Source organism: Mytilus californianus, unplaced genomic scaffold (assembly GCF_021869535.1).
Source record: "Mytilus californianus isolate M0D057914Y unplaced genomic scaffold, xbMytCali1.0.p SCAF_11, whole genome shotgun sequence".
NCBI classification, from domain to species: domain Eukaryota; kingdom Metazoa; phylum Mollusca; class Bivalvia; order Mytilida; family Mytilidae; genus Mytilus; species Mytilus californianus.
In genome coordinates this window covers 65,434,285-65,446,564 of record NW_026262593.1, presented here as the reverse complement: position 1 = coordinate 65,446,564, position 12,280 = coordinate 65,434,285, and the positions used below count along the sequence as shown (strand labels likewise).

Here is a 12,280-nt window from a genome sequence, read left to right as displayed (position 1 = left end):
ACTACTCTTGCTAACTGAATATCTGCAAATATTCATTTACATTTCAAAATATTACATTATTTCAGAGGTATAAAGAAAGGAAAAATTCTACTCAATTCGTTTTTCAAAACAATTTTCTCAAAATTTAAATATTACAGACATCCAAGATATACAAATGCAACTGCTGATGAAAACAGGTGTTTATGAAATTGTTGGTATTTCCAGGAATTTGTCACAAGTGAAAAATTTGATCACATCACTGAACAAAAATAAGTGTTGAAGATGTGAATGAAATGTTTGTAAAATAAAAAAAAATTCAACATATGCCCAATATTTTTGAAACTAGATGTTGACCGAAATCAAGTGGATCTTATGATTTTATTATATTACTGTGTCAAAACATTATTCCTCTCTATCAGTTGGTGATATTATTTTCCTAAAAAATTATAATATACATTTATTAAACTGAATGGACCTCTGGTATGACACAGTACCATCATATGATCTTCTTTTTTCAGGCTTTACTGAACTTACTGAATTTGTACTGGAGAAGGCGTTCCTACACCTATGTTGAATGAAGAAACTTGACCTGCAATTTAAAAAATATAACATAACATTGAAATAGATTATTTTTCAGGTTACTATTAATATACATACACTTTGATTATGCTCTGTTGAGAAATATCATACCTTTTACAAAATCTTTGTCTCTTAATAAAATTAATTTTTGATATTTTATGTTGAACTTTTAAGGATTCTTCTGATGTTATTGCTCCCATGTTTTTTTTTTTCATATATATTAATGATGGAGAAAAAGGCAAATTTTGTTATTTTTTACCGTAGCTTTATCTAATGAGGAATATTGACTAGGAGAAGAAATAATTGTTATTTTTTTTTTAATTTCAATTCATAAAAACTGCTTCGCTGAGCGCAGCTGGATACGCCCGCAGAGGTCCAACCCTGAACAGTTGGGCAAAAATGGACACAATATTCAAGCTTGATACAGGTCTGAATTTGGATTGTAATTAAATATTTGACATATTATAGGTTTCTGAATAAATGTAGTCAAAGAACTTGAAATTGGTTATATCAATTGAATTTATCTTCAATTAAAGATTTCTTGCTGTTGTGCAATACTTAGTAAATCTGTTGTCAGACTATAAACAAATAAAGTTCAATTTCTTCTCAATGTCATATTTGAAATTTATGAAAATCAATAGGGAGATTACATCAATAGCTATAAATAATTCACCAAAGTTTCATGAGAACTGCTGAAAGCATTTTTGAGTTATTGTCCAAAAACTGGAAAATCACCCCTTTTTTAATGAATAAAACCCCATAACTCAGAAATGTAAATCTAAAATTTATAAAATTCTAAAGGGAGCTGACATCAACAGATATAAACAATTCACCAAAGTTTCATGAGAACTGCAGAAAGCATTTTTTAGTTATTGTCCGAAAACTGGAAAATCCCCCTTTTTTTATGAATAAAACCATGCAACTCGGAAACATAAAATCTAAAATTTATAAAAATCTAAAGGGAGCTCATGTCAATAGATATAAACAATTCACCAAAATTCCTTGCAAGTTGGTGAAAGCATTCTTGAGTTATTGTCGGAAAACTGGAAAATCCCCCCTTTTTTAATGAATAAAACCCCAAAACTCGGAAACAGTAAATCTGAAATTTATAAAAAACAAAAGGGAGCTCACGTCAATAGATATAAACAATTCACCAAAGTTTCATGCATATTTGTTAAAGCTTTTTTGAGTTAATGTCCGACATGTTGACGACGGACGGACAGACGGTCAACGGTATACCATAATACGTCCCGTAAACGGGCATATAAAAAAAATTATATAAATCAAATAGTTTTGCACCCTTTCTATCTGTCTATTGAAGAGCAACTAAAATATACCATAATCAAATTTAATATCTTTATTTTACATGAAAATTGACTTACCCCATTCATAATCCAATAAAACAGTTCTGTATGTAAATGTTCCAAGTCCGACTTCAATTGTGAAGTTACAAGAATCAAATCTGTACCAAAATGTCATGTTAGAGTATGTCACAGTGTCGACACCTAGTGGCAGCTGGAATGACAGATCCATACAACAGTCTAAGCCACCACAGCCTTGTGGCATCTCACATTGCAACATGTCAGCCACATCCAAGGGGAGATAACTTTGCTCATCTATGTCATGTGTACAATCTGAAAAGAAATATTTAAAATATAAAGAACTAAATAAAAAAATATTTGCCTTATTCAGTGGTGATGGATGTTTCTGCACAGTGGCATGAATTCTGCATGAAGACATGTCACCCTCCCCTGACACAATTTGAACTGCCTTTGAACTACCCAGTCTTGGCTCTTTTTCATAATACTGCAGGTTTAGCGAAGTAACAAAAACAAATTTCAAGTTTTCATTTGATCTGGCCAGGGTTGAACCAAGGTCTTCCACAAACTCAAGATATTTCACATAATCACTTGAGATCATATTGAATAGACCTTTTTAAATTGTTAATTTCCTAAAAACATGCATTTATGCATTGAAATCATTTTAGAAAATACCTAAATGAAAAGAAGTCTATGCAACAATTCCATTTACAACACGAAGACTGAAAAAATGTACTGTTGAAAACAAAACTTACTTTGTATTTCTGGCAGCTCACAACTAATTTCATTCTGAAAAACACTCTGAAACAAAAATAAAACAAAGTAAAATGTTGATTTCATAAGGAAAAATTCTGGATCATTTATTATGGCCAACTTTACAAAATCTCTTTGGAGAACCTAATGCATCTCTTCTACATGTCATTAATGTATTTAATCTAATATTCTATGGATTTGATCGAGCAATCAATATACTGCAATGCAACAACTCCTTTGAATGCCTGTTTTTTAGGTATTCTACAGTTGAAGGAGTCAGGCCAATTCTTTTGAGGAATAAAAACCAAAATATATCAGTGAAATACTTAAAATGACTGATGAAAAGAACTAGTCATTTGACTGTAGTTACACTTTATTTCAATAATTATCAATCTGGTGCAGAAAAAAAGGTCATTAATGTTCTTTCAAATGGTAGACTTACAGTTACACCAAACTGTGCTAAGATCACATCAAATCCTTCTACAGTCATTGTACCACCCAACTGTTGGACAAAGTCAGCTATACTCCCCTCACCTGCAAAATATTTCAAAGTACTTAAAAATAATAGTAAAATATAAAGTTCTAGCTTTTTTTCCCCAAGCAAAATGCAATTTATATTTATTATAATTTACAAGGAAATCACCAATAATAAAAAAAAGTGTGAAAAAGTTAATGCAGTTGACTTTCAAACCACTGCAGTTTGGAATATAGATTTCAATCAAAGCGCAAACTCAGTGTTTTCCCTAGGCTATTCAAGCGTTGCGGTACCGCTACGCATAAATTTCGACCGCCATGCTTTCATCATTGCCGCAATGCATCCCGCTATGTGTGAAAATTATAACTGTGTAAAATATTTATTATTGATATCTTGAAAGTGAAGTGACAAGTGACAACACTCAACATGTGTTTTAAACTCATCCAACTGATAATTGGATGCTTCACGTCGCGCGTGCCTGGATTTTACAACCTTCTTGATTAGTTGGTTATACATCGAGACTTCAGTTACATAATAGAAGTTGCCAGTTACCTGATAAATAAATAGTCAGATTAATCTCCAATGCATATCTTTCTGTGCTAAATAAAAAGTTTAACCTTTTCCAGTATAAATTTCACCTTAAAACAGCCCCCGTTGTTTGTCATCGTTATTTTACTATGATCTTTAAAAGTAGAAATTTTGATATAGTCTCTGGCATTATAAAATAAAACTAACGTAATTTCACCGAGAATGGACAAAACTATTTTTAATAAAGTTTCGCAATTTTTTCATCAGCTATATTTACATCGATGAATAATTTTTTGATTGGTCACAACAATCAGTTATTTTTAGATTAGTCGCAGTTGATTGATTATATCAAAGAATACACATCACCGCCACCATGGCCGTGAAAAAGACGTGTCTTATGAAATATTTAAAAGATTTGATAGAAAAAACTTTCAAAATATACGTAGTTATTTACGGAAATAATGTTTTTAATAAACTTGTGTTGTTCTATTTTAATTTCAATGGGTCACATGGAGCTTAAGTGTAGCAGATTCATTTGCCGTATTTTACACAAGTGGGGCTAAATTTCTTTCACTTCGGCAAGATAGGATTTTTACAATTATGAAGCGTTATAAATAAATCGGACAGGGATATATTTAAGAAAAATAGTTAATTGTCATGAAATAAAATGTCAGCTTAGCTTCCAAACAGGTAATTCCCAAATATGTCATCCGTATGTCCGTATGTCTGTATGTCAGGTATTCTTCATTGACGACTTGTGAAGTTCTGTATTAAATTAACGCAAATAATTTTTTTTTTTATTGTTTCCTGTAAAATCTCTGTGAAGCAATGATGACATTCAAAGTTTTATTTAACAACTTGCTGTTGATGCCGAAACCATTCTATCAGCAAACTGAGGACACTGTTAGTGAAAGAATGTAAAGACATGACTTTTAGGCAGACAATGAACAAAGTGGCCAGTCTTGGAACTTTGTATCCTTGTCTGTCTAAGTATGCAGCAATTGGTCTTGTTTTTCCAGTTTCAACAGCTGATTATGAAAGGTGTTTTTCATGTTTAAACAGAGTTAAAACACTTTTGAGAAACAGACATGCCAAAAAGTGCTGAATTGCTTAATGCATATATCAATTGAAGGACCAAAGGAGGAAGATTTTGATTTTGAAAAATGTGTGGTGACCTTTGGAAAGTTGAAACAGTGGAAGATATCAACAAAATAATGTGTACATGGCATTAATTTGTAAATAACTATTGCATACTAGATTATTTTTATTATTGTTTATAAGGTCTTTCATTAATTCCTCTCATCTGTAATAAATACTTTAAAGTTCCATGACTTATATGAATTGCTGTACCTATAATAAAACAATTAGATTTGTATATGGCTTTAAACATATAAATTATGTAGTGTAACTAATTCTGAAAAAGAAGCGACGTGCGCCGCGTTGCAAATTCACCATGGACCAACCATGCATAAAATATTTTCTAGGGAAGACACTGAAACTATCTCATTCTAATTTTATCTTTCATTTTTATCAAAATCAGTCTACATTTGTTCATTTGATGCAAAATAGACATGATATATTTTCCACTGGATGTTAAGCAACCATATCAGTCAATGCAATGTGTTTATAGCAAAACCATGCCCCACTACACTATCATAAACATTTTCAGAGATTCATAAAAATATAGATTCAAAAATCAATTTGATGTATATCTTAAAATGTTCATATTACAATGAATACATGCATTAAGTTCTAATTTGATGATCCAACATCATGACAAACAGTCTAATACCAAAAATTGAATCTGATACATATATCTGTATGCAGATTTAGCCGAGATGGCAATAATTAATCTCATATTTTTGTCCATTCTTCAAAAATCGCAATAATTTCTAAAATTACAATAACCAAGCTCTTCTACTTTCTAAAATATAAGCTTGGCACAAAGTTGTTGTCGTTGACGTGGCTGCCAGATTAGCATGCCTATGTCTCACATTCTGCTACATTTGTCAAGAAAACATACCAGGCAGGAATACAGCCCCTCCACAATCTTGGTCAGGGATCTGTAGTCCGGTTATAAATGTTTCATCAACCACACAGTCACCACCAGGACATACTCTCATCCCAAAATGTACGTTGTAATTAACACCATTTTTCTCTACTTTGAACCTGAAAATATTAAATGTTTTTGATAAATGGCAAATGCATAAGGAGTGGATTTACTTTACAGCTTAGTGCATTTTCTATATTATTGTTTTGCATTTTATGTTCAGTAGTTGTCGTTTGTTTGATGTGGTTCATAAGTGTTTCTTGTTTTTTACATAGATTAGACCGTTGTTTTCCCCGTTTGAATGGTTTTACAATAGTCATTTTATGGGGCCCTTTATAGCTTGCTGTTCGGTGTGAGCCAAGACTCCGTGTTGAAGGCCGTACTTTGACCTATAATTGTTAACTTTTTATACATTGTGACTTGGATGGAGAGTAAAATTGTCTGATTGGCACTCATACCACATCTTCTTATATCTATTATAGCTTGCTGTCCCACTGATTTACATTCCACAACTTCATTTATTGATAATATTACCTCATTAGAAGATCAGAAGTCAACTGTACTTTTTCATCTTTACCTACAATAAGAAAATAATAAGTGATATGCCTTCCCACACTTTTTGAAGAGAAATAATATAAATTCCCAATTTTGTTATGTAAAAATTGGAAGTCTGTAATTCCTAAAGAATACATTTATGTATTATAATATGAATTTACAGATAATCTATGGTTTTGAATACAAGAGGGAGTTTCTAGATAGAGAGATCCAAGATAATTACGTTATCAATATTTTTCTAGGTGACATCAGTGAATTTTGCTTATGACGTCATCCTGTTCTCTACTCAACTGAGAAAAATCATTGAAGTAGCTTAAGATAGAAAAGTATCACACAAAAAGATCAAAGCAAAATTTTTTTATACTTCTTTAACTTTATAAAAAATTATTGTGAAACTAAGTTAACTGCAAAATGAAAATTTGTCTGCATTACTTTGAAGACATATCATATATTTCCATATTCCTACCCCATTCATAATTGACCATGATGAAAGTCTGCTGTTTTGTTTCAAATCCAGCCCTCATAACAAGTGAACAGGGATCCAGTTCAAGGTAAGCTTTGAGTGATTTACTGAAGTTATAACCAGTAATAGGCACTTCAACACAGGCATCCAGTCTGTAACAACTGGTATCAATCATATAATATAGACTGGTACTGTTAGATTCTGGAAGAGTGATGTTGACTCCATTTGTAGTACAAGCTGAAAGTAAAAATGATTCTGCTCATGGAATAATTCAATTGACAGACATCAGTTTTCAGATAACATTATTAAATTATTAAATCATCATTACTATGTAACATTTCTAACTAAGGTTGTTTATTTATCATAATTGAAATTGTTATTTTAAAGAAACGTTGGCTATCAAGAAGAATTGAAGATTGATTCAAATACACACTTTTATCATCTTCTGTATATCTTTGGATGAGTTCAGAAAGGTCACCAGAGGTATTCAGCCCACGGGCCTCCATTAATTGCTCTAAGAGACCTCGGTTCATGTTCTCTGGCCTTGGACATGGTCCAGTTGCTTCCAAATCATTCTGAAAATTAAACATCAATTGTTTCATAACATAATAATATTATGAGAGTTTTTAAAACATTGTTAATCTTTTTTTACCATTTAATGCATATAATGTTATCTAGAAAAGAAAAAAAACATTTCAAAAGGATAAAGTCAACCTTCCCCCTCAAAAAGAAGGTGCCAAAGCATATATTTTGATTTTAAGTATCAAACTGTACACAAATCTCACTAAACAAACCTTGGAAACACCAAACTGTGTAGTCATGGCAACCACAGCATCATCTATTGCTGTCTGTGTTAGACTTTTCCCAGAGTCCTCTATTTTTTCTAAGACAACTTCTCTACTGAAGTACTTCAAGTAATCAACTAAAAGATACACAAACTGTTATTAAAAAGTTGTATTTTATACAATTATAAAATAACTTTGTCCTGAAGATGACAATCTTATCGGCAAAACATGTTGACCAATAAAATATGCAGTTTACTTCAGTAGCAGTATTTAAATTTTTATCTGACAACCCTGCATACCATCTGGTATCCACTTAAGGGAACTCGACAAGCACAAAACATAGGAGGTGTTGGTTCAGCAGTTCTTTATTTAGTTATAAAATAATTAAACTTTTCAGAATCTAAAGCATTCTGGGTAATATTTTCAATACCCCCACTGGAAGTTAAAGTATAAAAAAAAAAAAGATAGTAGGTGTCCAATTGATTTTAAAGGTCCAATTCAGAAAAGTTTGACGCAAATTTTTAAGAGTTTTTCTTATGTTAATTCTGCATTATCATACTGAAAAATTTGATTTGTCTTTTTAAAATAATAAGTTGGTGTCTAACAGATCTGTTAAGTGCTCGCACATTACAACCAGAGCTTCCAAAACAGTCTAATTTCTGGACATGACCGATAAATTATAAATATGACTTGTTGTGCCAAACCTGAAACGGACGTTTAACGTAGGTTTCCCATTTAAAGGGAAAATTCGCGATTTTTTACTTATCATCTTATTATGTTCATAATACCATTAAAATCATATTCACCAAGTTTTATCTGGATATGAAAACTAATAAAGAAGAAAATTGGGAATTATTAATTCTATTTATTCAAACTTCCTGACTTATGTGACGTAGTTTAAGTCTTTTTGCATGCCGGGAGTGGATTAATCTCATTTAAAGTCTTGTTCGTTAATCATCTAATAACGCGATTTAAAGCGCATCAACGACTTTTGGTGTAGCTATTAACCAACTAACAATTCAGAAAGAAAAGTGATTAGCCGTGCATTTTTTTTAAATTAAAATTTACGATTTATATTTTTAGGGTTTCTGATATGATTATAGTAATAAAAGCAAATCATACAATAGATTTTTTTTATGATTTTTTTTTCGACGGATATTTTGAACAACATATATAACTGATAGTATAATAGAAATTCACGTTTGTATTCTCCCCTATTACTTCAGTCGAGGATTTGTCTTACTATACAAATCCTTGCATCAGTCTAGTACTGTGTAAATACAATGCATGTGTATTATGCTGACACCACCTGGTAAAGGCGTGGTTAAATTCACGGTAATTAAAAGATTAGCATTATGTAATGTTAATCCTTTGATCTTCACTAGAGTGGTGTTTGTCCTCAAGGGTTCACCGTTGCAGGTATGAGACAGATTTTTTTTAATTATTAAGGGAGGAATATAGTGGCAAAATACCTTAATCGCCGTTATATATATATTTTTTTAACATTTTGCATTTGCTCAGTTTTTAAATAAATAGGTGAGTATTTTGTTGTAACATCGAAATTCTGAATCACTTTTAATAAAATAATTATATAAATATTATAAATGGCACACGAAAACTAGCGTATATATCAAAACAGTACTATTTTAAATTATCATCGGTAACCTTGAATATTTAAATGTGCAGAGAAAATTATCAGTTACAAAAATATAGTTTTGTCGTCCAAAGCGATCTTCATTTACCTAATCAGGAATGCCCTTATTAAAATATTATAAATCTCACAACGTATTTATATAATTCTTAAGCTATTTGACCAACGATGTTTAAAAAAAATAACAGAATCAATCTAACGTCAACTTTCCTTTTTTAAATGGAGACAGAAAACGTCGAAATCAATTTTCAATGTGCTTGATATCTTGTACCTTTGTAAGACTTATCATTCATTCATAAACCCACTCTAAACCAGAGACATATATACGTCTGTTTAAACTGACAAGAAAACTCCTAAAGCGGACAAGCAGTATATTCTGTAAATTTCTGAGATTTAATACAAAGAAATAAAAAAAATCCCGAAATGAATTTGATGCTGGAAAATATTCACATCCTCATTTGGTCTGAAAAAAAGATACGAATTTGGTATACAGAACATGCAGAAGTGTGAATGTTATAAAACCTAATTGTTATATCAGAAACCATTATAAATATGAACATGTATACGTAAGACCTCATGGGACGTCACCTAACCACATTCAGGTAATATACAAGTAGCTCTGTTATACCCGGAAATGTCAAGGTTAATCATAGATAGATAGACATGACCTCAGACCCCCCCCCCCCCCCCCAAAAATCGAGGCACAGTATATCTTACAATGTGTATATTCCTGCAAAAATAAAAATAAAATGAGAAAAAAGAAAGAGATGAACGGTAAGTCACATCAGATTCAGATATTTATATAGTTGCTTGTCGTTAAATAGAGATCTAGTGTATACATGTCTCTGCGTTAACTTATAAAAATAACAGGAAATAATAAATTTGAAATATATTTATGATGAATACTTTGCAACTACGACACCCCTTTTTATCACAGCGTACATGCATGCATTTAAATGATTGTCCGTTATGCCATTTAGAATGACAATCGTACGTACAATCCTATAGTTCATGGTGAGTCCTTTTCTATCAGATATGCGACTTTTCGTATTTATATTTTCTCTTATATTACCGGTACTGTCATTTAATATCTAATGCATAAGTGCAATATTAAGAGTGGTTAAATCCCCTACAAGCTAACTAAATAAATAAATCAACCCTCTAGCTGACCAGACGTTAATACAACTACCATCAGTCTATCCGGAGTGAAGTTTCTTTATTTCTTCAAATAGGCTTTTGGGGATCATTAGTGCACGTCCAGTGGCAAATATATATAACATGCATGTCGGACCAGGAAAATGTGATGATGACGAATTTCTTAAACTGTTCGAAATAATCTTATTGAAATATAAATCTGTGATTTTACTATGTCTATAGCTTCGATGAACCAAAGAAAGTTAGATATCGACCTGTATTTAAATCAGATTGGTTCTGGATGTTTCTCTCGTATATTCAATATACTTGTATGATATTAGTTCTATATTGCGACTATCCATAGTTCCGTATTAATCCTTCCATCTAGGCGTATAAACCAATGATCGACAAGTGCCGTACATTTTGTTAAATCAATATTTGTATGTTTCAAAATGTCCATAATTATTGACAACGGGTAAATATACTTACATTTTCCCCAATTTACCCTTGGAAAATGTGTAAATAGATTTTTATTTCATCAAATTTTTTTTTTTTATTATTTAAACTTTCATAAATATCATTCTTTACACCAAAAATGTTATTTATAAACAAGCGTATGAGTTTAGCAATGACTAGTATATCACTATCGGATACGCTATACAAAGTTGTATATTACACCTGATAGATTCAAAATGGAAGTTACATGTTATCGGCCGTGTACACTGATCAATACCCCCAGAAAAGAAGTGATGCACGAACTTGTTTTATGTAATTGTGTAATAACAGTTTTAAAGCCCGACAGGAAATCGCTTGAATACCTGTACGTGTCACCTCACAATACCTCTGGGAACAATTCCTTTAGCCATTCTGGTGATCAGGTAAGGGAAGGTCCGAATTTATTTTAAAAAGTTTATTACATAAAACAATTATGAACAAACTAGATTTTCAAAAACAATTTTACACGGAACACTTATTTATAACTTTGACTTTTTAACTAATTTCAATTTATTGTTTTAAATACTTCGTAAACAAAACAGTTTCAAAACGACAGACCACACTATTAGTACTAGTTATTTAAAAAATAATATATATAAAATTACATTTTCCGTATCAAGTTAGTTAGGAAAGGTTGCACAACCATGTCTATCATAATCTTTTTTGTGACCCGGGAAACTGCTTTCCTTGTCGGATAAAACAACCGTACGCTTGACAAGATATCGACACTCAATTACGGCTACGTAAGGTTACTGCTTGTTTTGGTCCTTTGTGGTTTATAGATATATCGTGGTCAATATTCGGGGAGGATGTCAAAATGGCCGCATGCGGAGAATTGATACTCTAAATTTAAAATCGATGGTGATCTCTTAACTTGCAGAATAAAACTTTAATATCTATGAATTTGTGCTTTTTTATACATAATGAACAGAATTTGAATTTTTCATTTTTTTGCGAAGTTTCCCTTTAAACATAATTCAGAAAAAAAATGAAGTTTTAGCGATCTTTTTGACCCGACCTTTTGCCTTAAACAGCCACATTTCCGGTCATAAAAGTGACATGGTGAATAAGTACTATCAAAACAAATCCTACTTTAATACCCTCTCATTACAATCAAGGTTAATTAGTTGTCAGACAGTTGAAATTTACCTGTTCAGGTAACAGGTAAACTAATATGTACCGGACATTGATCAGTCTATTTGAAGTTATTTTTATAAATTTCAGCGGTTTGCATCTAATTAGTTTAATCAAAAAGATTTAAATTATCAAAAATATGTATATGAATATGATTTGATGATAATTTTTAAAAGGTAGTTATAAAGTTTTTAAGCGAAAAAATCATCAGGACCACGTTGTTTGAACAAAGTACACATGTGCGCAGTTGTGAGATTTAATTATGCATCCAAATTCTTCAAAAAAACTATAATTATCATTGATACCTTTATCTAACGTTCATTTCAAGTATTTTCTTGAAGAATTAACGTTGGAAGGAGCTACTTAAACTCGATTGTGCT

The 12,280-nt window shown here is 31.3% G+C and overlaps 1 protein-coding gene across 1 annotated transcript in view; it reads right to left on the bottom strand.

The window, feature by feature from the left end:
* Nucleotides 1–509: 509 nt before the first annotated feature.
* LOC127719280 (uncharacterized) overlaps nucleotides 510–12,280 on the bottom strand; it is a 36,011-nt gene continuing 24,240 nt past the window's right edge. The window contains exons 19-27 of the mRNA XM_052225295.1: nucleotides 7,496–7,623; nucleotides 7,135–7,276; nucleotides 6,705–6,938; nucleotides 6,218–6,260; nucleotides 5,657–5,802; nucleotides 3,073–3,164; nucleotides 2,633–2,678; nucleotides 1,941–2,192; nucleotides 510–568 (exon numbers count right to left, since the gene is read on the bottom strand). Of these exons, the coding sequence (XP_052081255.1) occupies nucleotides 510–568; nucleotides 1,941–2,192; nucleotides 2,633–2,678; nucleotides 3,073–3,164; nucleotides 5,657–5,802; nucleotides 6,218–6,260; nucleotides 6,705–6,938; nucleotides 7,135–7,276; nucleotides 7,496–7,623 (1,142 nt within the window). The remainder of the gene's footprint in view (nucleotides 569–1,940; nucleotides 2,193–2,632; nucleotides 2,679–3,072; nucleotides 3,165–5,656; nucleotides 5,803–6,217; nucleotides 6,261–6,704; nucleotides 6,939–7,134; nucleotides 7,277–7,495; nucleotides 7,624–12,280) is intronic.